The sequence below is a fragment of the Delphinus delphis genome, chromosome X, assembly GCF_949987515.2.
Source record: "Delphinus delphis chromosome X, mDelDel1.2, whole genome shotgun sequence".
NCBI lineage: Eukaryota > Metazoa > Chordata > Mammalia > Artiodactyla > Delphinidae > Delphinus > Delphinus delphis.
In genome coordinates, this window is record NC_082704.1 from 39,865,233 (window position 1) to 39,889,423 (window position 24,191).

Consider the following 24,191-nt stretch of genomic DNA (forward strand, 5'->3'; position numbering starts at 1 on the left):
GAATAAGCAGTGATCTAACTAAGAACTGTACACCAGTACCTTGTTCTTGCAGACCTCTCTCTGTATGTAATTCTCTTAGAGCTTCCACCTCTACTTGGTTTAAAAGAGGAAAGAACTATGCTCTCCCTTTCATCCACGAGAAAGGGATAGAATTGACTTTCACCATGTGCCAACCCTGGAGTCAGAATACCTTGGTTAAAATTCTATCTCCACTATTTACTGTGTGACTTTGGGCAAGCTACTTAACCTCTGTACTCCTTAGTTTGCTAATAATAGCATTGTGAGTAGTAATGAATAGTAATTCTGTTAGTATATGTAAAGTGCTTAGAAGAGTGCCTGGTATATTACAAGTATTATGTAAGTATGAAGTACTATCGGTGTTGTTGTTATAATGAATGACACTGAACTCCCCGCAAAGTCTATGGCTCCCACAGTTCTTTACCTGTCACCCTTACCTGTCTCCTTACACTGATTTGGGAGAAGGAGGACTGGGACATTGTTGTAGATACACGGCTTAGACGGGTTTTGGTAAGGTCTTATGAAGGTATCAGGTCCCAATTATTGGACTTTTTTTTCATGATACATAATGCCTCTTTGTCCTCACCTATGAGTCCCATCAACCAATAGTAGGAAAACAAATTAAATCTAACTCAATATCCTACTTTGCTTGCATTTGCATGCATTTTTATAACAGCTTTTACTTATAGATGGAGATGTATTCTGTGAAATGTTTAGATAAACTAAAGCTGTCCAGATCTAATAGAATTTTTGGAGAATGAAGTAAAATAAGGCAGGGCAGTGACATGATCATATCTGTTGTTTAGAATCTTCATTTTATTGGAAGGTGGCAAGATGTAAGTTAAAGAGGCCAGTAAATGTTGTTGTAGTGGTCGGAGTTTATGGTTGCTTGCCTTTGGGAAGTGACAGGGAAGCCAGAGTGGGAATTGGAAGGATTCCTGAGATACTTTGGAGGTAATCATTGAGACCTGCCACTTATTGGAGCACTTGGTATTTGTCAGTCATGAAGACAATGAAGAAAAAGACCATGCATTTTACAGAAGGTGGAGATGCTGGCAACAGGGAAGACCAGAAAAGCAGGCTTATTAGAAGGATGAACTACGGTATTTGCCATCATTTTTGTAATCTGGTCAGTTAATAAAGAATGACTGCTTTCAAATTGGAAAAAAAAACACATAAATCTAATGATCTGCATGAAAAGCCGTTTATAGAGGATTCAGGATTTCTCCACCCCAACAACAAATCATTTGCTTCTATCACAACTAACCATTCCTTAATAACCGTGATAACAATGCCTTACTCTTTTTAAGATCTCTTCTCTTTCTCTTCTTAAATATTTTCTGGAACCATTTACTTCAAAGTTGTTAGTGGCAACTTTGCATTTATAATGAGCCACTGTTTTCCTAAAAACAAATACTAAGAACACATCCCTGGGAATTCCCTGGTGGTCCAGTGATTAGGACTCCCGTGCTCTCACTGCCTGAGAGGGCCCGGGTTCAATCCCTGGTCAGGGAACTAAAATTCTACAAGCTGCGCAGTGCAGCCAAAAAAAAAAAATTAAAAAAAAAAAGTTAAAAGAAAGAACATATCCTTCTTTCTGTTGCATATATTTCAAGCTAACCAATCAACAACAGATTCACTTAGATTAGTACCAAAAGCCTTAGCAACAAAAAGTTTTGTGTGATAAGTGACTAAATGGGGCCAATTTCTGTTAGTGCTTCTAATTCCCCAGTGTGGCTGAGTAAGGTCTAAGGAAACATAAATAGGATAGAGATGTGTGGGAGAAACGAAAAACTATTGGATTCTAAATAAGAGTGTTGAGGAAAGGTGGGATCTTTTAAACACAGTATTGAGGGAGATACAAGGGTATGGTACAAACTGGGAGACAGAGGGCATGATACTGAGATCGAAGCAGTAAAATTTTATGACTGACTTTTGATATCTGAAAATCTAGGTATGTAGGATTATGGACTCAGAAGCTCACCTAATGAAAAGGCCTCACATGCTCAGGAGTGCCTCAAAAAGGTAGCTTCCAGTTGCCCTGTACATCCTAAACTTACAAAAATGTGTCTGCTTGGAGGGTCTATATTTATCTTATGACTCAGCAACAGAAACAGGTGGCTGGGTCTTTTTATCCTCCTATCTTGAATCTTTTTTCCAAATGTACGTACTGTTACCATATTTCTGATTATTAAAAGAATATAATATGTTTATGGGGGAAAAGGGGAAAAGAATAGGAAATTATCAGAATGAAAGTGAAAACCACAATCCCAGTCATTACTTCCTTCCTTAATTTACCTCACTCCCTCCAATTTGGTTGCAAGAACTGAAGTGCAAGGAAAATGGTGGCTATTAGTGACTGGGGAGAGGGTGGGTGGAGGGAAGACTGCTCCCTTTCTGTTCTTGTATTTTAGAAGAGGATGAATAATCCTCTCTCTCCACACAACCATTAAAAAATTGTTAATATGACTATGGGAAAATGCAGCCCTTCTCTGGTAATCAGAGAAAGGCAAATTCCAACTACAGGGAGAAGGGGCCACTTTTGACCTCTGGAATTAGCAATGACAAAAATGAGTGACAGGGCCTGGTGGGGGGTGGTGGGTGGTTGGTAAGCCGTTCCATTTCTGCAGCACAGTTGGTGGGAGGGGAAAGTGGGGACCAGAGTTGGAGGATGACATAATCCTCACGTGATCAGGAGCTGACGTGAAGTCCTCATATTCCCGGGCTTCTTTCTCCTCTGGGTACCAGCTCCTTACTGCCCTGCAGGCGTTCGTGCTTGTGGCCAAGAGAAAGAGGACGTAAATTCTTTAAATCCCAGAAGGTTGGTGTGAGGGAACCACTGGGACTCTTGGGGTGGTAGTGACTGAATCTAGTGCCTGGAATATGTCTAGGATTGCTTTCTCCAAACCCGTGCAAACTCGTCGGAGATAATTATATTTTTGAAGGGGGGTGGGGCTGGAGTAGGTGGAAGTCTCCTGAGAGACATCAGAGGTTTAGTGTAGTTTAGAAATATTCAGCTTCTCTCAGACTAGCAAGATTTCCCTTTATCCTTCTTCTCTTTTCCCAACTCCGCTGGAGGAAATGAGGTGTGGGCTGGTGCGTGGAGAAAGGCTGGAATCCTGAGGTGGAGACAGAGAAATTTAGAGATAATTTGAAAACAGTTCGCCTCATTCAATGCTAGCCTGCGAGAGGGATGTGGAGGAGTGGGGAGGGAGGGGTGGGGACAGGGCCCTTGCGGGACTAGACCTGAGGGTTGTGGGGGGGGGTTGGGGGCAGAGATTCGGTAGGAAGGGATAAGAACAGGAGGGGAAACAGGAGGTGGGAAATTTGGGGCGACACGGTGATGAGGATCCTAGATTCAAGATAATAACGTGTGTCTTGTCTCTGGCGCTGGTCGATCCACAGAGAACTCCCTCCTTCCCGCCCCTTCCTTTCTGTCTGCAGGTCTGAGGGTCTGTGTTCACAGACATCTCCAGGCAAGTAAAAGAGGAGGAAACTATCCCGAATCGTCTCAGGGAGGGGAGCACTCAGACGGGGGTCTCTGAGGGTGAGAGTTGGGAAGGGCAAGAGCTGGGTAAAATTTGTAGCGGCCCCACAGCTCAACTCCCTGTCTCGCTCCCCTCCTGCCGCCCATCAGAGAGGCCATTAGCCTCGTCTGCTGGAGAAATGGTGGGCTGCTGAGGGAGGGGAAAGGGGGCGGAGAAGGGGTAGGGGAGGGAGGGGTGCATCTCGAACTTCGGAGGGCTGGACCAGTGAAGCAGGGGTGGGAGATTAGGCGACTATCTACCTTCAGAGAGAAACTGACAATCTTGAATGAAAAGAAATGAAGCAATCTTACTCTACATTTTCTCCCTGGCCTTAAGCAGGAAACCGCAACAGCATGCAAAAATCCTGCAAAGAAAATGAAGGAAAGCCCAAGTGCAGCGTGCCAAAGAGGGAGGAAGAACGCCCCTATGGAGAATTCCAACGCCAGCAAACAGAAGGGAATTTTAGGCAAAGGTTGCTTCAGTCTCTCGAGGAATTTAAAGAGGACATAGACTATAGGCATTTTAAGGATGAAGAAAAGACAAGAGAGGGAGACGAGATGGAAAGGTGTTTGGAAGAGATAAGGGGTCTGAGAAAGAAATTTAGGGCTCTGCATTCTAACCATAGGCATTCTCGGGACCGTCCTTATCCCATTTAATGCATTTCTCCCCTGAATTCAACTATTTTCTGTTATTAATACTGCAACATTGGTTCCCTTTGTCTGCGTTTTCTTGCTAAATATTTGCTACTATTTTATTCCAATCCTTCAGTGTTCCTTTGATTTACATATGACTCGTTACCATTTCATCCTTTAACCCAATCTCACTCATTTAATAGGGTTGTTTCATTCGTTTGCATGGGAAGATGCTCATTGTATATTGTAAAGTGAAAATAATATGTTGCAAAAGGATATATATAGATATGTCTATCTATATATATCTTATAGGTACATTTATACATGTCATAATGCAAAAATATGTCTGAATTATTATACACCAAAAGGTTAACAGTGAATCTCTGTGATCTGTATTTTATTTTATTTTTTGCCTATCTGCATCTTCTCATTTTCCAAAATAATGAATAATATAAATGTGTGTATATGTGTGTATTACTTGTGTCACGAAAAAACTAAAATAAACAGACACAATAAAAGAACTTGTCAATCACCTTTGAAGGGCAATGAAACACTTAATAAACTCTTAATAACAGAACTATAAGAAAGAAATGTAAACTTCAAATTATCTCTGGATCTCTTAGCCAGAGAAATAAAACTGGCAATTAGTGTAGATACACTTGCTTAAGACTCAGTCTTTTCATGGGAAAACATTTGCCTCACAGGGCTGCTGTGGGGAAGAAATGAGGTGACTGAGCTGTGCTTGGTGGGCTCTTGTTCCCACCTATGCATACAGAACCCCAACCCACTACAGAACATCAGTTTTGAGGGAGGGATTGTCCTGGCATGACTCAACCAGCGCTCAGAAACAAGTCCAATAGGCAGGGAGGTGGGGACTTCCATGCCAGGCCTCTGCTGTTGAGCCCCACCCCTGGCTCCCCTGGGTCCTGCCAGGCCTGCTGGGCACTGCTGCCTTTTCTGCTGGGCCCTTTGCTCTCTGCTAGCCCTGCTGCTGGTGGTGCAGTGGAGTCCTTGAGTGCCAAAGCCCCGTTGAGTTTCCTGGAGTCCCCAGTGCGTTGAATCCCCACTCTGTCTTCTAAAGCTTCTCTCTGCTTTATAGTGATGCTTAACAGAGGTGGGGACTGTTCCAGGATTGCTTGGGCCACAGTGTTTAGCAGAGTTTTTAGTAAAACAGCCCCTTCCATTTTCAGCCACAGGACACTTCCTCCATAGGAGTCAGACATGATGAGTCCATTTTGGGGGTTGGACCAGGGTTCAAATTTGAGCAAAGGATGTCACGCTATAGTCAGAGTTGCTGCTTGAAGTCTGAGAACTGAGGTTTTGTCTTCTTGCTCTTGTGGGATGATTCCTCCCTGAAGGCTCCTGTCAGGCCTGCCCTACTGGTTCAGAAGACTCTCAGGAGACATGTGTAAATTGCAAAAAGTAATGCAGGAAATAGATCTAGGGAAACAATCCCCTTCTCTCCATCCCTTCCAATCCTGAAACATGTGTAAGAATTCTTTGTAAGACTCATATATGTATAACACATATTATATATATAAACATATACACATATATAGAAATATATGTATTTATACCTTTTAGTGTATATATGTACATATATTGTTTTATGTATATGTATATATGTATACTTAAGCATTATTTCTTAACTGGACTTTGCATTTTCCATTTCAAAGTAAAGACTATAATATTTCATTATATTTTATCATTTCATTATATTTCTATTGATTACTGCTGTGACTTACGCATAGTGGGTACTTAATAAATGTTTACTTAATTAGAATTCTAGTGTTCTTGGCCCAGTTTTACTTCTGATTGCATAAAATTGGAAATAATCTATTTCTCTAGAAACTGTAACTTACATTTTCAAAAAGAACCCAATAAGAAAGGAATTATTCCCTAAATTCAGTCTATAAAACTATTATATATAACCTTGTATAATTAATTGATGTCTCTCAAAAAGTCAGCTTCTGACATTATAATCTTCTAGAGTGCTTATTACAAATACAAATTTATGACAAATAGCTCCCCATACACACACATACTCTTACAAAGTCAGAATTTCTGTGCATATAGCCTTGGAATCTTCATTTTGGGGTTCCCATGAAATTATGTTCTTCAAAACTGCTTCAAAAATCCTCATTATAGACCCTGTTTCAGCTGAGCAGTGCAGAAGGAGTCTTCTTATAACCAAAGAGCCTAATTGTTTACAATTCGTAATTAAGGGCTCCTGAAAGTCAAAATGGTTGGTACCATAGCCTGAAAATTGAGGGTACTCATCAAGTAAATCTATGTGGAGAATAAGCATTATCCAACCTTAGTAGAAGGCAAAAAGACAAATGAAAAATGAATAAAATAAAACAAGTTGTTATCTACCTATCAAATAGACAAATGTTTACTTACAATACTCAGTTTTATTGAGGATGTAGGCATTTTCATACTCAATGAAAGAGTAAATTGCTATATTCATTTTTTTTGCTTCTATTCACAATAAATACCAAAAGCTCTATACTCTGCATACTCCATGACTCCCAAATTCTACTGCTTAAACTTTGTCCTAAGGAAATAATCACAGCAGTGAGCAAATATTTAGCTATAAGCATTTTTATTTAAAGATTTTACACATTTTCAAGGAGGTTTTTTAACCTAAGAATCAAGTACATGGACTATCCAATCAGAAGAAAATGAACATAGATTCCTACTAGCCACATACACAAAGATACATCCCAGGTGGATTTAAGATGAAAATGTGTAAAACAGAAATAGAATATTGCAATGAAAATTAAGAAAAAAACTATATAGTCTTGTAATGTGATTATCTTCTTAAACATGAAAGAAAATCCAGAAGTTGTAAAGGAAAAAAATATTAAATATCCAAAAACAAGAAATAGCCTGGGAAAAAAATATTTGCAATATCATAACAGATAACAGGAAAATATCTCTAATACCTCAATAGCTTTTACAAAGGGAAAGGAAAAACATAAATAAACCCATAAAAATATGTACATACCATATTAACCAGAATTCCACTGCTTTGTATTACAATAGAGATATATGTACACATGTGCACAGAATGCCTAGATGGATGTTTATTGTGACATTGTAAGAGCCAAAATATTGGAAATAGCCTAAGTCATCAAAAGGGAAAGGTCAAATAAACTGTGGTCTAGCTATACCAAGAAAACTACATGGTAGTTAAAAAGAATGAGATTCTTATATTGAAGCCTCTCCAGGAATAATTGTTAAATAAAGACATTATATATCTTTATGTTGCTATTGTCACAAATAATGAATTACCTAGTTCATCTTAATATACTGCTTTAACCACACATCCAATTTCAACCTCCTTCCCACAATTAAACACTTATCAGTTTTATGGATATCCATCTAGAAATTTATATATTTCTGTTTTGCATTTTAACTAAATATTATGATGTTACATTATGACTTTCAGCAGCTCTTAATTATGAATTATAAACCAGTAGGCTCTCTGATTATAAGAAGACTCCTTCTGCACAGCTCACCTGAAACAGGGTCTATGGTGAGTGCGCATATTAACGTAACTTTACAATTATTGTTTTATGCATTTGTCTTTTAAGTCATATAGAAGAAAAAGAGGAGTTATAAACCAAATATGCAAAACTGCTTGCTTTTTAATTTAGCTATGTAGCTACCTTTACCATTGTTGTTTATGTCTTCATATGACTTTGAGTTACGCATTTACCTTGTGTCTCTTTATTTCAGCTTGGAAGTCTTATAGGACTTTCCAAAGGTCAGTAAATACAAACGTAAATGAATCTACTTTCTCTAGTATGACTATAACTTATGTTATTCAAACCATTCCCCTGTTAATTAACGTTCAAACTATTTCTATATTTTGCCCACTAAAAGAATTGCTGTCTGCAATGAGCATGCTTGTACAGATATTCAATTTACTAGTGCTTTTATTTCTATAGAATAGATTCTGGAAAGTAAGATTGCTTGATCAAAAAGTACGTGTTCTGGGAATTCCCTGGCTGTCCAGTGGTTAGGACTCTGCACTTTCACTGCAGAGGGCGTGGGTTAAATCCCTTGTCAGGGAACTAAGATCCAGCAAGTTGGGCAGCGGGGCCAAAAAAACAAAAATTTCGTGTCCTTTTACATTTCCCAGCCTCCCTTGCACATATGTTGGGGCCATCAAATGTAATATAAGACACATCTAAGGCTTATAAACACTGCGGGGTGACCTCTCCACACTCCTTTCAGTAACCTTGGAAACCATGTGTGCCATCTGGAACACATAACTGTGAGATGAATGCAGGCTAGATACCCAAATAATCCGTGGAGCAGAGCCATGCTGTAGAGCCAATAACTCTCACTGAACTGACATGAAGGAGTAATAAACCATTTTAAAGTCACTGAGATAGCCTAGTTCATCTTAATATACTGCTTTAACTACACCTTAACACAATTTCAAACCCCTCCCCACAATTAAACACTTAACAGCTTGACAGCTATCCATATAGAAATTTATATATTTCTGTTATACATTTTAACTAAAAGTTATAAAATTACATTTACTGTCCTACTGTTTTTTACTTAACAATATTCCTGGAGATGCTTCAATAAAGAATCTCATTCTTTTTAATGACTATGCGGTTTTCTTTGAGGATAGTTTATTTGACCTTTCCCTTTTGATGACTTGGGCTATTTCCAACATTTTGACCCTTACAAACAGTTCCACAATAAAAATCCATCTATGCATTTCTGAGCATGTGTGTATATATATCTAGGTAAATTAAAGCAGTGGAAGTGCTGGGTCATATGGTATGTGCATAATTTTACTTGTTTGTTTATTTACCATAGTGTATGCCAGAAACATATACCTCACCTCAAAAGTCCTGATGAATATTGATGCAAAAATCCTCAACAAAATGCTAACAAACTAAGCCAGCAGAATATTGAAAGGATTTTACATCATGATGAATTGGGATTTATGCACAAAATGAAAGGGTGATTCAATATATGAAAATCAATTAATGTAATATATATTACATTAATATAAGAAAGGAGAAAAACCACATCATCTCAAGTTATGCAAAAGAAAGCATTTGACAAACTCCAACACTGTTTCATAATAGAAACACTCAACAAACTAAGAATATAAGAGGATTGTCTTACATGATAAAGGGCATTTATGAGAAACTCAATGCTAAATAATACTCAACAGTGAAAGATTGAAATCTTTCCATGTAAGATCAGGAATAAGACAAGGATGCCTGCTTTCATCAATATTGTACTGAAAGTTCTAGCCAGAGAAATTAAGCAAGAAAAAGACATTAATCAAATCCAAATTGAAAAAGAAGTATCTTTATTTGCAGGTGGTGTGATACTATATATAGTAAATCCAAAAGAATATACAAGAAGGCTACTGGAGCTAATACATGAACTTGTCAAATTGCAAGACACAAGATCAGCCATCCAAATTCTGTTGTATTTCTATATACTAGCAATGAGCAATCCAAAAATGAAATTAAGAGAACAATTCTATGTACAAAAGCATGAAAAAGACCAGAATACTTAGGAATAAATTTAACCAAGGAAGTTCAATATATGTACACTGAAAATTAAAAAACTACTGAAAGTAATTAAATAAGACCTAAGTAAGTGGAAAGATACCCCATGCTCATGAATTAGAAGACCTAATATTGTTAAAGTGGCAATAATTCCCAAAGCAATCTACAGATTCAATGTGATTCATATCAAAACAAGAACAATCCAGAAATGGATTTTCCAGAAATGGAAAAGCTAATAGTAAAATTCATATGGAATCGCAAGAAATCCCAAATAGTAAAAAAGAAACCTTGGGCACAAAAACAAAGTAAAAATACTCACACTTTCTTATTTCCAAACCCTACAAATTTATAGTAATCAGAAGAGTGTAGTACTGTCATAAGGATAAATATATAGATAAATGGAATAGAACTGAGAGTCCAGAAATATGTCTATGGTCAATTGATTTTTGACAAGGGTGATAAGTCCATTCAATTGGAGAAAGAATAAGCTGTTCCACAAGTGGTGATGAAACAACTGAATATCCACATGCACAAGAGGGAAGTTAGACCCCCAACTCACATTATATCCAAAAAGTAAACTCAAACTGGATTACAGACCTAAATATAGGAGTTAAAATCATAAAACTTTTGGAACAAAATGTAGGAGCAAATCTTCATAACCTTGTATTTGGCAATGGATTCTTAAGAATTACACCAAAAGCATGAGCAAAAAAAAAAATAGATAAATTGGACATCATCAAAATTAAAAACATTTGTGCATCAAAGGACACTACCAAGAAAGTGAAAAGGCAACTTACAGAATGGAAGAAATATTTATAAATCATATATCTGATAAGGGTCTAGTATCTAGAATATATAAAGAACTCCTGCAACTCAACAACAAAAAGACAAACAACTCAATTAAAAAATTAGCAAAGGACTTTATTGTAGACTTTTCTCCAAAAAAGATATACAGTTGATCAAAAGTAACATTAAAATATGTTCAACATTATTAGTCATTAGGGAAATGGAAATCAAAACCACAATGAGATACCACTTACACCCACTAGGATGGCTCTAATCTGTAAAACTGAAAATAGCAAGTGTTGGTAAGGACATGAAGAAATTGTAATCCTTATAGATTGCAGGTGGGAATGTAAAATGTTACAGCCCCTGTAGAAAAAAAGTTTGCCAGTTCTTCAAAAAGTTAAACAGAATTACTGTATGATCCAATAATTCCACTCCTAGAAATGAACCCCAAAGAATTTAAAATAGGTACTCAAACTGCTGTACAGAAATGTTCATAGCAACACTATTCACAATAGCCTGAAGGTGGAAACAACCCAGATATCCATCAAATGATGAGTTGATAAACAAAATGTGTTATGCCCATACAATGGACTATTACTCAGTCCTAAAAAGGAATGAAGTACTGATATATTCTACAACGTGGATGAATCTTGAAAACAATATGCCAAGTGAAAGAAGCCAAACATAAAAGGTCACATATTGTATGATGCCATTTGTATGAAATGTCAAAATATGTAAATACATAAAGACAAAAAACAAATTAGTTGTTGCCAGGGCTGGGGACAGGGCGGAATGGGGAGTAACTGTCTAATGGGTACAGGGTGTCCTTTGGGAGTAATGAAAATGTTTGGGAACTAGATAGAAGTAACAGTTGTACAACTTTGTGAGTATACTAAATGCCACTGAATTGTACACTTAAAATAGTTAATTTTATTTTATGTGAATTTCACTTCAATACAAAATTATATGCATTTTAATTATTAGAAATATTTCCAAATTTTGCTCCTAAGAGTTTGTACCAATTTACAGTAGCATCAGCAATGCATAAGACTGTCTATTCCCCTCACATCATCAGGAATGTGTTAAAAACCTTTTTGATCTGTAGTCTTCTCAGACTACCCCAGCTCTTGAAGACTGCCACTTTCTCTAAGCTGTTTTTGACCTTCACATTTTAGTCCATAATCATTCTCTAAATATGCTCATGTCAATGGGTTTTACCTACTTAGCCAGAACACCATTTCCAACAGGTCAGTTGTGTCCTCTTAAACCTATCTCAATGTTAGAAATAAAGTGCTTTGCGTTAGTGTTTTCTACATTTAGATCCATGAACTTAAAACTATGTTATAGATATTATGCTAATTTTACAGATAAAGAAACTGAGGTTCAAAGTTTTTATGTAATACTTTTTAACACTGGAGTGTGTCAAGGCTGGGATTCTAGCTCCCAATCTACTTATCATTCCGTGTGTCCTTCTTATGAATTGATGAGACCAGTTTATCAGCTTCTACACATTCACATTTTAATGGCCATACTATATAATGCATATATGTAGGTTCACTTAATGACACCCCCTGATGAGGATGAGAATGGCAGTGAACTTCTGTTCTTCAGGCTGAGAAGTCTGGGACTGAGGACCATATGTATTTGAAAGGCTATCTTTATTCCATTCTAAAAGCCAAGTTGTTTCTAGATCTGTGTCAACTTTCAAATGCTATTCCTTAGCTATTTTCTTTATTCTTGGGCAGTCACTTTTTAAAAATTTATTGTTAATTTAACTGGCAGTACAGTTTGCTTTTATTATTTGTTTTCATCAATTTGTGTATTTGTATGTGTATGTGTATTTGTATGTGTATGTGTATTTGTAATTTGTGTATGTGTATTTATAATTCAGAGGAATTTTTGAGCAACATTTTCAAGTTCCAAAACAGATTCCTTGTAATTTGAATTGAAATAAATTTATATAAAGGAATTTATGCATAATTTTCATTTTTCACAGTAGTTGTCCCCACATAAGATCTTGGACTCCTATCTTCTAAATAATCCGAAGGTGCGCTTATTGTCTATCCTCTCAGCATTCCATGGTAACAAGGCTGCGAGCTGCTAAGAACTTATATGTAAATAAGTAACTCAAAGTTCCTTTTTACCTGGAGAAGGTAGTGGTTTCTACCCCACTACATCATCCTCTTAAAGAACATTTCTCCAAAAGTACCTATCTCACAGGACTATGGGAGGAAGAAGAAATAAGATACTAAATAGCAGTGATTTTATAAGATTTCATACTTGAAAAAAATGAATCCATTAAACAGGAACAATATATGATGTAGGAATGCCAGCAAGTAAACTTTCACGGTATTCCAGGAAAAATATAACTGGGTATCTTGAACCTGAACCATGGCAATAACAGGCAGTAGGTTTGGGAAAAAGTAGGCAGAGGCAAAAGACAATTAGAAGGTTGAACTCTCAAGGAATTGATGAGATTGAGGGAAGTGAGGGAATAAAAGGAAAGGATAATACCCACGTTTCTGAATACCCACGTTCAAAGTATGTTGGCATTATTTATTTAGACGGGAAACATGGTGGTAGCTTAAATGTGTGTAGTGGTAGAAGAGTTGGATAGAAAAAGTAGTTCTAGAGGCATATTAAAAAGTTAGATCCCAGGGCTTCCCTGGTGGCGCAGTGGTTGAGAGTCCGCCTGCCAATGCAGGGGACACGGGTTCGTGCCCCGGTCCGGGAGGATCCCACATGCCACGGAGCGGCTGGGCCCGTGAGCCATGGCCACTGAGCCTGCGCGTCCGGAGCCTGTGCTCCGCAACGGGAGAGGCCACAACAGTGAGAGGCCCACGTACAGCAAAAAGTTAGATCCCAATCAAAATCCCAGCAAGTTATTTGGTGGACATCACAAAATATTCTAAGGTTTATATGGAGAGGTAAAAGACCCAGAATAGCCACCACAATACTGAAGAGCGATGAAATTAGAGGACTGGCACTACAACCCAAATGCAAGACTTTCCATAAATCTACAGTAATAGTGATAGTGTGGTATTTGCAAAAGAATAGAACAATAGATCAATGGAACAGAATAGAGAGCTCAGAAATAGACCCACATAAATAGAGTCAACTGACCTTTGAGAAAGGAGCAAAGGCAATACAATAGAGCAAAGATGTTTTTTTCAATAAATGGTGCTGGAACAACTGGACATCTACATGCAAAAGAATGACTGTAGACACAGACCTTACACCCTTCATAAAAATTAACTCAAAATGGATCACAGACCTAAATGTAAAATGCAAAATTATCAAACTACTAGAAGGTTACATAGGAGAAAACCTAGGTGACCTTGGGCATGGCGATGACTTTTTAGATATGACATCAAAACCATGATACATGGAAGAAATACTTGACTAGATGGAGTTAATTAAGATGAAAATCTTCTGCTCTGAAAAAAACAATTCAAGGGAATGAGAAGACAAGCCACAGACTGGGAGAGAACATTTGCAGAAGACACATCTGAGAAGGGACCATTATCCAAAATATACAAAGAACCCTTAAAATTCAACAATAAGAAAACAAAAAACCTGATTAAAAAATGGGCCAAAGACTTTAACAGATACCTCACCAAAGAAGAGATACAGATGGGAAGTAAGCATATGAAAAGATGCTCCACATCATATGTCATCATGGAAATGCAAATTAAAACAGCAATGAGATACACTACACATTTATTAGAATGATCAAAATCCAGAACACTGACAACACCAAATGCTGGCAAGGAAGTGGAGCAACAGGAACTCTCATTCATTGCTGGTGGGGCTGAAAAGTGGTTTAACCACTTTGGAAGACTGGCAATTTCTTACAAAAGTAAACATCCTCTTACCATATGATCCAGCAATCATGCTCCTTAATATGTACCCAAAGGAGTTAAAAACTTATGTCCACACAAAAACCTGCACACAGATGTTTGTAGAAGTTTTTTTCATAATTGCCAAAACCTGGAAGCAACCAAGATGACTTTTACTAGATGAATGGATAAATAAACTGTGGTACATCCAGACAGTGGAATATTTTTCAGCGCTGAAAAGGAATGAGCTATCAAGCCATGAAGACATGGAGGAAATTTAAATGCATATTACTAAGTGAAAGAAAGCCAATCTGAAAAGGCTACATACTATATGATTCCAACTATATACATGACATTTTGGAAAAGACAAAACTATGGAGACAGTAAAAAAATCAGTGGTTGCCAAGGGCTGGGGGTGGGTACGAATAGGTGAAGCACAGAGGATTTCTAGGGCAGTGAAAATACTCTGTATGATACTCTAATGATAGATGTTGTACACTTTTCTGAACCCATAAAATGCACAACACCAAGAGTGAACCCTAAGATAAACTATGGGCTTTGGGTAATTTTGACGTGTTGATTTAGGTTCATGAATTGTAACAAATATACCATTCTGTTGAGTAATGTTGATAAAGATGGGGGCTATTCAAGGGGTATATGGGAAATCTCTGTACCTTCCTCTCAATTTTGTTGTGAACTAAAATTTTTCTTTTAAAAAAATGCTTTTTAATATTACTTTTAAAAAATTATACACAAATGGAATCATATCCACCCAAGTGTTACATTCTCTAGGACTTGTGGGTTGATTGATTGTATGGGATAAGAGAGAAGGTATTGTTTGTATGTTGGCACCAATCACCATAGGTTTCATGAGAAAAGGAGGAGGAATCAGGTAAGGAAAGTTATAAGGGCAAGGGGAAGATGGCAAGATCATATTTGGATGGATTGAGTTTGAGGTGTCTATGGGATATCCAGATGGTACTGTTTGATACACTGTAAACAGAGAAGTGAAAACATAACAGGATCTTAAGAAACACCATTTGGGAGGCAACAGAACTTAATGTCTAGGACCACATGCCATGTAGTCCAACAACCTGGATATAAATACCAGATCTGACTCTTCATTTAACTGTGTGAACTTAAGCATGTTATATAACCTCCATGGACCTCATACAGACATATTTTGACTAGAACGACCTCCCTACAAAAGTGCATATAACCCTGCTTATAACATGTGTGCACACGTGTGCACACACACACACACACACACACACACACACTCAGAGGGAAGTTGGATGCAATTTTGGGTAGTCTACAGACTTCTCCAGTGAGAGTACCCAGTCTAGGTTAATCAATCTGGTCAGAAGGTAAGAGTTCCTTGGAAACTGACCTGTCTGGTTGAGAGGCCACTGGGAAGATGGTCCGGTAGGAAGCAACACTTCAGTAAGCCTAGGCTCCTCCCAGGGCTCTAGAAATGGTAATTTGGGGGTGAAAGGTGCAGCAGACTGCACCACATAATCCATGTGGGATAGAGTAGACAGGGTTCAGGGAAGCTTCCACCTGGGCACTGTGAATAAAGGCAGAGAACAGGCAGGCCTAGCGGGGATAGAGGCGGTAGTACAGAGCCTTCCTGGTAATCAGAGAATGGTAAACTCTGGTCTTTGTGGCCCCTTGAATAGGAGGATGGTTGAAAGGTCCAATGAACTAGGGTGGGGTGTGGGTGAAGGGGACAGTATACTCATGCTCCAGATCAGAAGCATCTATTTTAAAACGCTGACAACTTTTACTATGTATGTAGCCAAACAAACACACTTTGTACAAATTAGTGCAATAAAGGTAATGTTGTATTTCTACTGAAACAAATAATTTTCTTTAAGAAATGTATTTTTTTCCTACCTTGAATGTTTTCTTTCATCAAATAAAAAATCTTTATTAACTTTTCTGATTATCAGAATAAGAGAATTTTATGGGAAAAGGGGAAAGAAAGAAAAAATATTAAAAAGAAAAATCCTTCCTTAAAGTCTATTCATCCCATCTTGACAGCCTGCTCTGTATTAATTTCATGCATTTTCAAAACACAGGAAAAATGAATATCAGTGAATGTTGAGGAAAGAAGTGGACTTAGGAGATCTATGCCTGGGGAGCAAAGGAAAGAAAGAAAATATGTCAGAAAACTTGTGCCAATGGCCAGTAGCCGCAAGGGAAACTGTAGTCCCTTTCTGTTAAACAGAGAAAGGGAAATGAACGCCACAAGGAGAAGAGAACACTTTTTACCTCTCAGATTGGCAAAGACAAAAATGTGTGATGTGATGATGTGGGGAGAGTGAAGTAAGAGGGCAGGGATAGAGTGAGGGGAAATTAGTGACTGGCATTCACTGGTGACATAGCCCTCCTATAATGAACAACTGAATTGTGTTGAAGTATTTCTAGTCCCATAAAGTCTTTCAGGTACTAGTTACCTGTTGTCCTGGAGACAAGAAAAGGAATGGAAAGAGCAAATAAGTGTTGTGAAACCCTATAGATAATGTCAAAAATATTAATTATAATAATATACAGAAAGGGTACAGAGAAACAAATCAAAATATTCACTGTTGTTTGAACATTGTATTCAAAGAATGAACATAATTAACTTCTGTTTATGAGTTCTAAGGCTTGCAGGTTTTTCATATTTTAACATTTCTGAAATTGGAATGTATTTTACATGGAATGTTTACCCTTATATTGTTTATCCTGAAAATAGTATTGAAATTAAGTGATGCAGCTTACAATTGAGGATGTTTTTGGTTCAAGGAAATATAAAATATTTTTAAATGAGTAAAATAAACATAAAAATGACTAACATTTTTTGAAAGTGTGGTTGGGGATAAGCTGGTGAAATAAAATTTTTGTTTTCAAAAATTCAAATTGAGGAAATATGGACAAACTCAGCTACTTGTGATAAGAGATGAAAAATAGATTAGGAATGAGGATCAAAGTTTTCTTTGATTATTTTTTATTTTTGATATAGCTGGATGTTTTGTAAATATTGTTATTTCCATTGGGATACATCAATTTGAGGAGTTTGTCACCTTTTGTCTATTTACACATTTATGTATTAATTTATATAAGTATTCATTAAGTTCTCTCAATAATATTTTGTAGTTTACTGTGTAGAGGTCTTGAACATCTTTGTTAGATTTACTCCCAAATATTTAATATTCTCTTACACAATTGTAAATGGTAAATTTTTGTTTCTTTTTTAATTGTTTGTTAATGATACATAGAAATACAATTCAATGTTGAATATTGACATTGCACCCAGCTACTTGCTAAATTTACTTATTAATATACATATTATGTCTGTAGATTCTTTTGGATTTTGTATATAACAATCATGTTGCTTGCAAATAATGACAGCTTTATTTCTTCCTTTTCAATTCTTAAACTTTTTTCTTACCTTACTGTATAGGCTATGATTTACAACACATTATTTTAGAAGTGATGAAGGGAATCTTTGTCTCCACCATGCTATCAAGGGGTAAACCCTCCATTTTGTACCATTAAAGTATCAGGGTTGTTGAAGTTTTATTAATTATTATTTAAGGTTCTATTTATCACATTAAGGAAGTTACCTACTGTTTTCGGTTGATTAGGAGGGTTTTTTTATTATAAGTGAGTGGGTTGTTTACTCACTTTCTGATTGTCTTTGAAACACAAAAGTTTCATTTTGATGATGTCCTGTTTGCCTATTTTTTCATTTGATCCTTGTGCTTTAGAGATCATATCTAAAGAACCATTCCTAGTCCAAGGTCACAAAGATGTACACCTTTGTTTTCTTCTAGGAGCTTTATTGTTTCAGCTTTTACATTTAGGTCTTCAGTCTATTTTGAGCTAAATTTTATATATGGTGTGAGGTAAGTATCCAACTTCATTCTTCTGGATATCTGTTATTCAAGCACTGTTTGTTAAAAAGACCATTCCCATACTATATTCATAGGTTGGAAGACTAAACATTGTAAAGATGTCAGTTCTCTCTAAATTGATCTATAAATTAAATGCAAATCCAATCGAAATTCCAGAAGAAATTTTTAAATAAAAATAGACAAGTTGATTCTAAAATTTAAATGGAAAGGTAAAGGAACTAGAATAGCCAAAACAATTATGAAAAAAAGTTGGAGAAATCACACTATGCGATTTTGTGGTATTGGTAAGAGAAAGATAATAGATCACTGAAACAGAATAAAGAGTCCAGAAATAGTCCCACACAAATATGATCAATTGATTTTTGACAAAGGTGCTAATGAAGAAAGAATAGTCCTTTCAGCAAATGGTGTTAGAACAACTGGACATCCATCCGTCAAAAATAAATAAATAAACCTCAAAAAAAAAAAAAAAAAACACTGTCAACACTGTCCCACCCGCCCCCCCACTGAATAGTCTTGGCACTCTGGCACTCTTATCTAAAATCAATTGACCATCGATATATGGGTTTATGTTTGGATCTTCAATTCTGTCCCATAGATCTTTATGTCTATCCTTATGCTAGTATCACACTGTCTTGATTATGTAGCTTTGTAGAGAGTTTTGAAATCACAAAGTGTGAGTTCTCCTGCTTTGGTCTTTTTCAAGACTGTTTTCGTTATTTGGGATCCCGTTAATCTCCATATGAATTTTAGGATCGTTTATCAACTTATACAAAATAGTAGTAGGATTTTGATAAAAATTGTATTGAAATTTCTTTCAAAAATATTTTGTAGTTTTCAGAGTATGAGTTTGCACTTTTTTCAAATTTATTCCAACATATTTTATTCTTTTTGATGCTATTTTAAATGGATTTTTTCTTAATTTTATTTTCAGTGTGCTCATGGATGCGAAATAGAAATAGAATTGATTTTTGTTTCAAGTAAAATCTTATTCTATTCTCATTTAAAACTGACGTTCACTGTTTACTTCAGTCTTCTCTAAGAAATAAACACAAATTAAATAAAGCAACTAAGAGAGCTAATGGCTGAAAGTGAATCCCAATAAGAATTCAATCAACACGTTGAATACTGAGAGAAGCAACATAGTAACCATGGATTTTCAGATCATGTCATCCCTGTAGTTTGGGGGTTTTATTTTGGTAAAACATATACCAAATAAAACTTTTCATTTAAACCATTTTAAGTGTACAAATCAGTGGCATTAATTACATTTACAATGTTGTGCCACCATCACTCCTATCTATTTCTAAAACTACTGCATCAATTAAAGCAGAAACTCTGTACCCATTAAGCAATAACTCCCCATCTCCCTCCTTCCCCCCGTCCCTGGTAACCCCCAATCTACCGTCCAGCTCTACTAACTTGTCTATTTTATATTTGTGGAATCATACAATATTGTCCTTTTGTGTCTGGCTTATTGCATTTAGTATGATGTTTTGAAAATTCATCCATGTTGTTAGCATGCTTCAGAGCTTCATTTTATGGATGAATAATATTCAATAGTATGCATATACTACATTTTGTTTACACATTCATCTCTTGGTGGGAACTTGAATTGTTTCCACCTTTTACCTGTTGTGAATAATGCTGCAACGAACATTCATGAACAAGTATATGTTTGTGTCCTTGTTTTCAATTTTCTTAGGGATATACCTAAGAATGGAATTACTGAGTCATATGGTAATTCTATGTTTAACTTTTTGAGGAACTGCCAAAGGTTTTCCATAGCAGCTTCACTATTTTACATTCCCACCAGCAATGCTCAAGTGTTCCAATTCTCCACATCCTTGCCAAGACTTGTTATTTTCCTTTTTTTTATTATTATAGATATCCTAGTGGGTGTGAAGTGGTATCTCACTGTACTTTTACTTTGCATTTTTCTGTGTTAAATGATGTTGAATACCTTTTCATGTGCTTATTGGTCACTCGTTATTATATCTTCTTTGGAGATTCAAGTCTTTTCACCATTCTTAATTTGCTTGTTTTCTTGTTGAGTTGTAGGAGTTCTTTTTACATTGAATTGTGGCCAGAGAAGATACTTTGTATTACCCTAATCTTTTCAAATGTATTGAGACTTGTTTTGTGGTCTAAATGATGTCCTATCCTCGAGTATGTTCTGTGTGCACTTAAGAAGAATGTTTATTCTGCTGTTGTTGTGTGTCATGTTCTACATGTTTGCTAGGTCTAGTTAGTTTATAGAGTTATAGAGTTGTTTAAGACCTCTAACCTTATTGGTCTTTTATCTAGATGTGATATCCATTACTGAAACTGGGATGTTGAAGTCTCCACGTATTAGTCTAGAACTGCCTATTTCTCCCTTCAATTCTGTCATGTTTGCTCCATATATTCTGGGCTACTGTTATTTCATACATATATGCCTATAATTTTTACATCTTATTGATGAATTTAACTTTTTATCAATATATAATGTCCTTTGTCTCTTGTAACTTTTTTTATCTTAAAGTCTATTTTGTTTAATAATCCTATAGATATACAGCTATCTTTTGGTTATTATTTGCATGAAATATGTTTTACTATGTTTTCAATCTATATATGTTTTTGAATCTAAAGTGAGTCTCTTGTAGACAGCATATAGTTAGATCTTGATTTTTATCCATCCTGCCAATCTCTGCTCTTTGATTAGAGAGTTTAATCCATTTACCTTTCAAGTAATTACTGATAAGGAAGCGCTTCTACCATTTCTTTCTGTATGTGTTATACCTTTTTTGGCCCTCTTTCCTGTGTGTGGGTCTCATATGTCTGTTTCTTTGTACTGACAAGGACTCCCTTCTTTTTTTTTAACATCTTTATTTGAGTATAATTGCTTTACAATGGTGTGTTAGTTTCTGCTGTATCACAAAGTGAATCAGCTATACGTATACATATATCCCCATATCCCCTCCCTCTTGCGTCTAATAGGGCTCCTTTGAGTTTTTTTGACTGGGCTGTCAAGAACAGTTTTAGTAAAGAATCCTTCTGAGCCCAGTTCTAGCAAGAATCCTGCTAAGCCAGTTTAGCAAGAATCCTCCCATACTTGAAATTCAATTAAGTTCCTCTTCCCCTCACTCTTGATATCTAATCAAGTTACTTTTGGTAATTTTTAATCTAGTGACTCCTTCTCCCTACCTTTTGATTATACGTCCCCTGCTGTCATTGCTGTATTTATAGCTGAGTTCAATCTCAAGGAAAACATCTTCCTTTGATATTTAACTCTGTCCAGTGCAATTTTTCTTTGACAGCATATTTTGTAATTTTTGTTGAAATCTGTATAGTTTAATTTATTTTTGCACCTTTGGATACTGATTCACCTCCCCCTTTTTCCTACTCCTTGCTTTGGTTGTTGTTTACTCATTTGTCTTGTGACTTGGCCCATTTTCCCTACTGTGTGAACCTTCTGGTGTCACTCCTCAGATGTTGCAAACTTGGGGACATGCACAGGTATCCTAGGATTACAATTGGTTTTTACCAACACTCTTTTTGACTGTTTATTTCTTTAATCTTGGTATTAAACTGTCTGCTTCATTTGGTATTACACTTGGCCTGTTAGGCTCCACTAATTATAGACTGAGTGCTCTGTTGTTTTCAACAAAGCCTTGGGGCATAATATGTTCAATAGTCTGATCAAATTAAATTCAGTCAGGAGTAGTTTTTGAGGCCAGTCTTTGACATTTATTCTGACCCCCAGCAGATTCTTCTTTACTCTTTCCCTGATTCTCTCTGGTGTACCAGCTGGCCTATGATTTAACTTGTTGTTCTTAATTAAGGGAAGCTATTGTTTTCTAGAGTACCTTTAAGCATGATCTTCCCCAGACTATGTTTCACATTAAGCCAGTCCTTCTGGGGAGAACTTAGGAGCCCTCTGTTTTTAAGGGCTGCTTCCTTCTCTTGGCAAAGACTCTGAGTTGCTACTCTAGGCAGGGCAGTAGGCTCTTCGGTTTTTTGGCTCGTTTCTCCTAGCTTGGAACCTCTGCTCTAAGAGCAAGCTGGAGTGAGAGCAATCAGGGCCACTATATTCTTGGTCTGCCACTGTTGGGTAGAGCCTTTGCCCTATGGGTAGTGACTGGTTAGAAGAAGGGAATCCATGACCTCTTGGCCATACTCACCAAGAACTTAACCTTTCAACTCTGATTTGGAGGGAATGAGAAATGCTGGTGGCCTGCTCTCTCAGTGAAGATATCATAAGCCTCGATTGGGAGCTGAGGGGAAAGGGAATCCTGCCTTCCTGGCCATGCCTGTCCCGAGTAGAGTTTCCTTTAAGCTGAGCTAGGGATGGAAAGGAAGGAGGGAGCAGGTCCTGATTCAAATGCCAGAAATCCTTGCTATTTTTACCAAGTTTTAGTAGATTTTTTGAAGTAAATGTTTCTTCATTTGCTGTTTTCCCTTAGGACAATTTCTAGAGACATTAAATGTTTTTATAGTTTTTTCCTGCTCTGTTCATTTAGCTCTCAAGTGGGTCTTCATAGGTCCTCCCGCTGTCATCACCAAAGTGGATATATTGCATTATTTTCATTTGCAATTTAATTCATTTAATAGATATGGGACTGTTCAGATTTTCTATATCTTCTTTTTTCCCTTTTGGTAAGTTGTTTTTTAATAAATTCATGCACTCAATCTAAATTCTTAAATTTAATGGTATGAAATTGTTCATATTATCCTTTTATTCTCTTTTTTAAAATCTGTAGAATATGTACTATTGTTCTTTTACCCCTGACATTTACTTTGTGTCTTCTCTTTTTATCTTGATCAATTTTATTAGAGGGTTTTGATTTTATTAGTATGTACATAGACTAAAATTTTGTCTGTTTCTTTCTTTTGTGTGTTTCATTTCTCTTTCATTAGTTTCTATTCTTATTTCCTGCCTTAAGAATTGTGCCTTAAGATTTTTGTTGGTGTTTTCTCCAAAATGTATTGACAAGCAAACTTAGATCATCGATATTTTTCAGCCTTTCTTCTTTTCTAATATATGCATTTAAGGATATAGAATTTCTTACTAAGCACAGATAGCTGCATTCCACAGGTTTTCATATGCTGTGTTTTCATTATCACTCAATTAAAAATAATGCTAAATTTAAGTTTCTGTTTTTACTCATGAGAAATGTACTGATTAATTTCCAAACACTTTGAGATTTTCTTGTTGTTATCTATTTGTTATTAATTAGCTTTATTACTCATCTGTCATCAGAGAACATATTCTGAACTATTCCAATACTTTGAAATTCATTGATACTTGGTTAATGGACCTAGTAGAAGGTCAATTTTAGCAAATGTCCCATTTGCCTTGAAAAAAATTTATATTCTGCAATTGTAGGTTGTATTGGTCTATGTATGTAAATTAGGCCAAATTTGTTATTCTCATTGCTTAAATCTTCAATACTTCTACTGATATTATTTTCTGATTCTTCTGTAAATATACTGAGGTATATTTACATGTCCCACACTGACTTTAGATTTCTCTACTTCTCCTTTTATTCTGATACTTTTTGTATTGTATATTTTGAAGCAATGTTACTATAAGCATACAGATTTAGAATTTTAGTACCTTCACATTATATTGACTATGTTACCATTATAAAATATATCTCTATCCCTAGTAATATTTCTTTCCTTAAGGCCTACCTTGTTGGATACTTTTTTACATGTATTATTATTTTTAAAAAAATTCCTGTGAATGGAATTTCTGGGGATGTGTACTTATTTCTTTTTTTAAAATTAATTAATTAATTTTGGCTGTGTTGGGTCTTTGTTGCTGCATGTGGGCTTTCTCTAGTTGCGGTGAGCAGGGGCTACTCTTTGTTGTGGTGTGTGGGCTTCTCATTGTGGTGGCTTCTCTTGTTGCGGAGCACGGGCTCTAGGTGCGTGGGCTTCAGTA

The 24,191-nt window shown here is 36.3% G+C and overlaps 1 protein-coding gene across 6 annotated transcripts; it reads left to right on the forward strand.

Moving 5' to 3' along the window:
- Window positions 1-2,716: 2,716 nt before the first annotated feature.
- On the forward strand, window positions 2,717-5,847 carry TCEAL7 (transcription elongation factor A like 7). Of its 6 annotated transcripts, none has more exons than XM_060001851.1 (3): window positions 2,717-2,839; window positions 3,424-3,565; window positions 3,882-5,847. In XM_060001851.1, exon 3 carries the CDS (start codon window positions 3,899-3,901, stop codon window positions 4,199-4,201), a length of 303 nt encoding a protein of 100 aa, XP_059857834.1. In that variant the 5' UTR covers window positions 2,717-2,839; window positions 3,424-3,565; window positions 3,882-3,898; the 3' UTR covers window positions 4,202-5,847. The 6 variants fall into 6 exon arrangements, with proteins under 6 accessions (XP_059857834.1, XP_059857831.1, XP_059857832.1 ...); XM_060001848.1 differs by having other exon boundaries at window positions 3,885-5,847; XM_060001849.1 differs by having other exon boundaries at window positions 2,723-2,839; window positions 3,424-3,494; window positions 3,885-5,847.
- The last annotated feature ends 18,344 nt before the right edge of the window (window positions 5,848-24,191 follow it).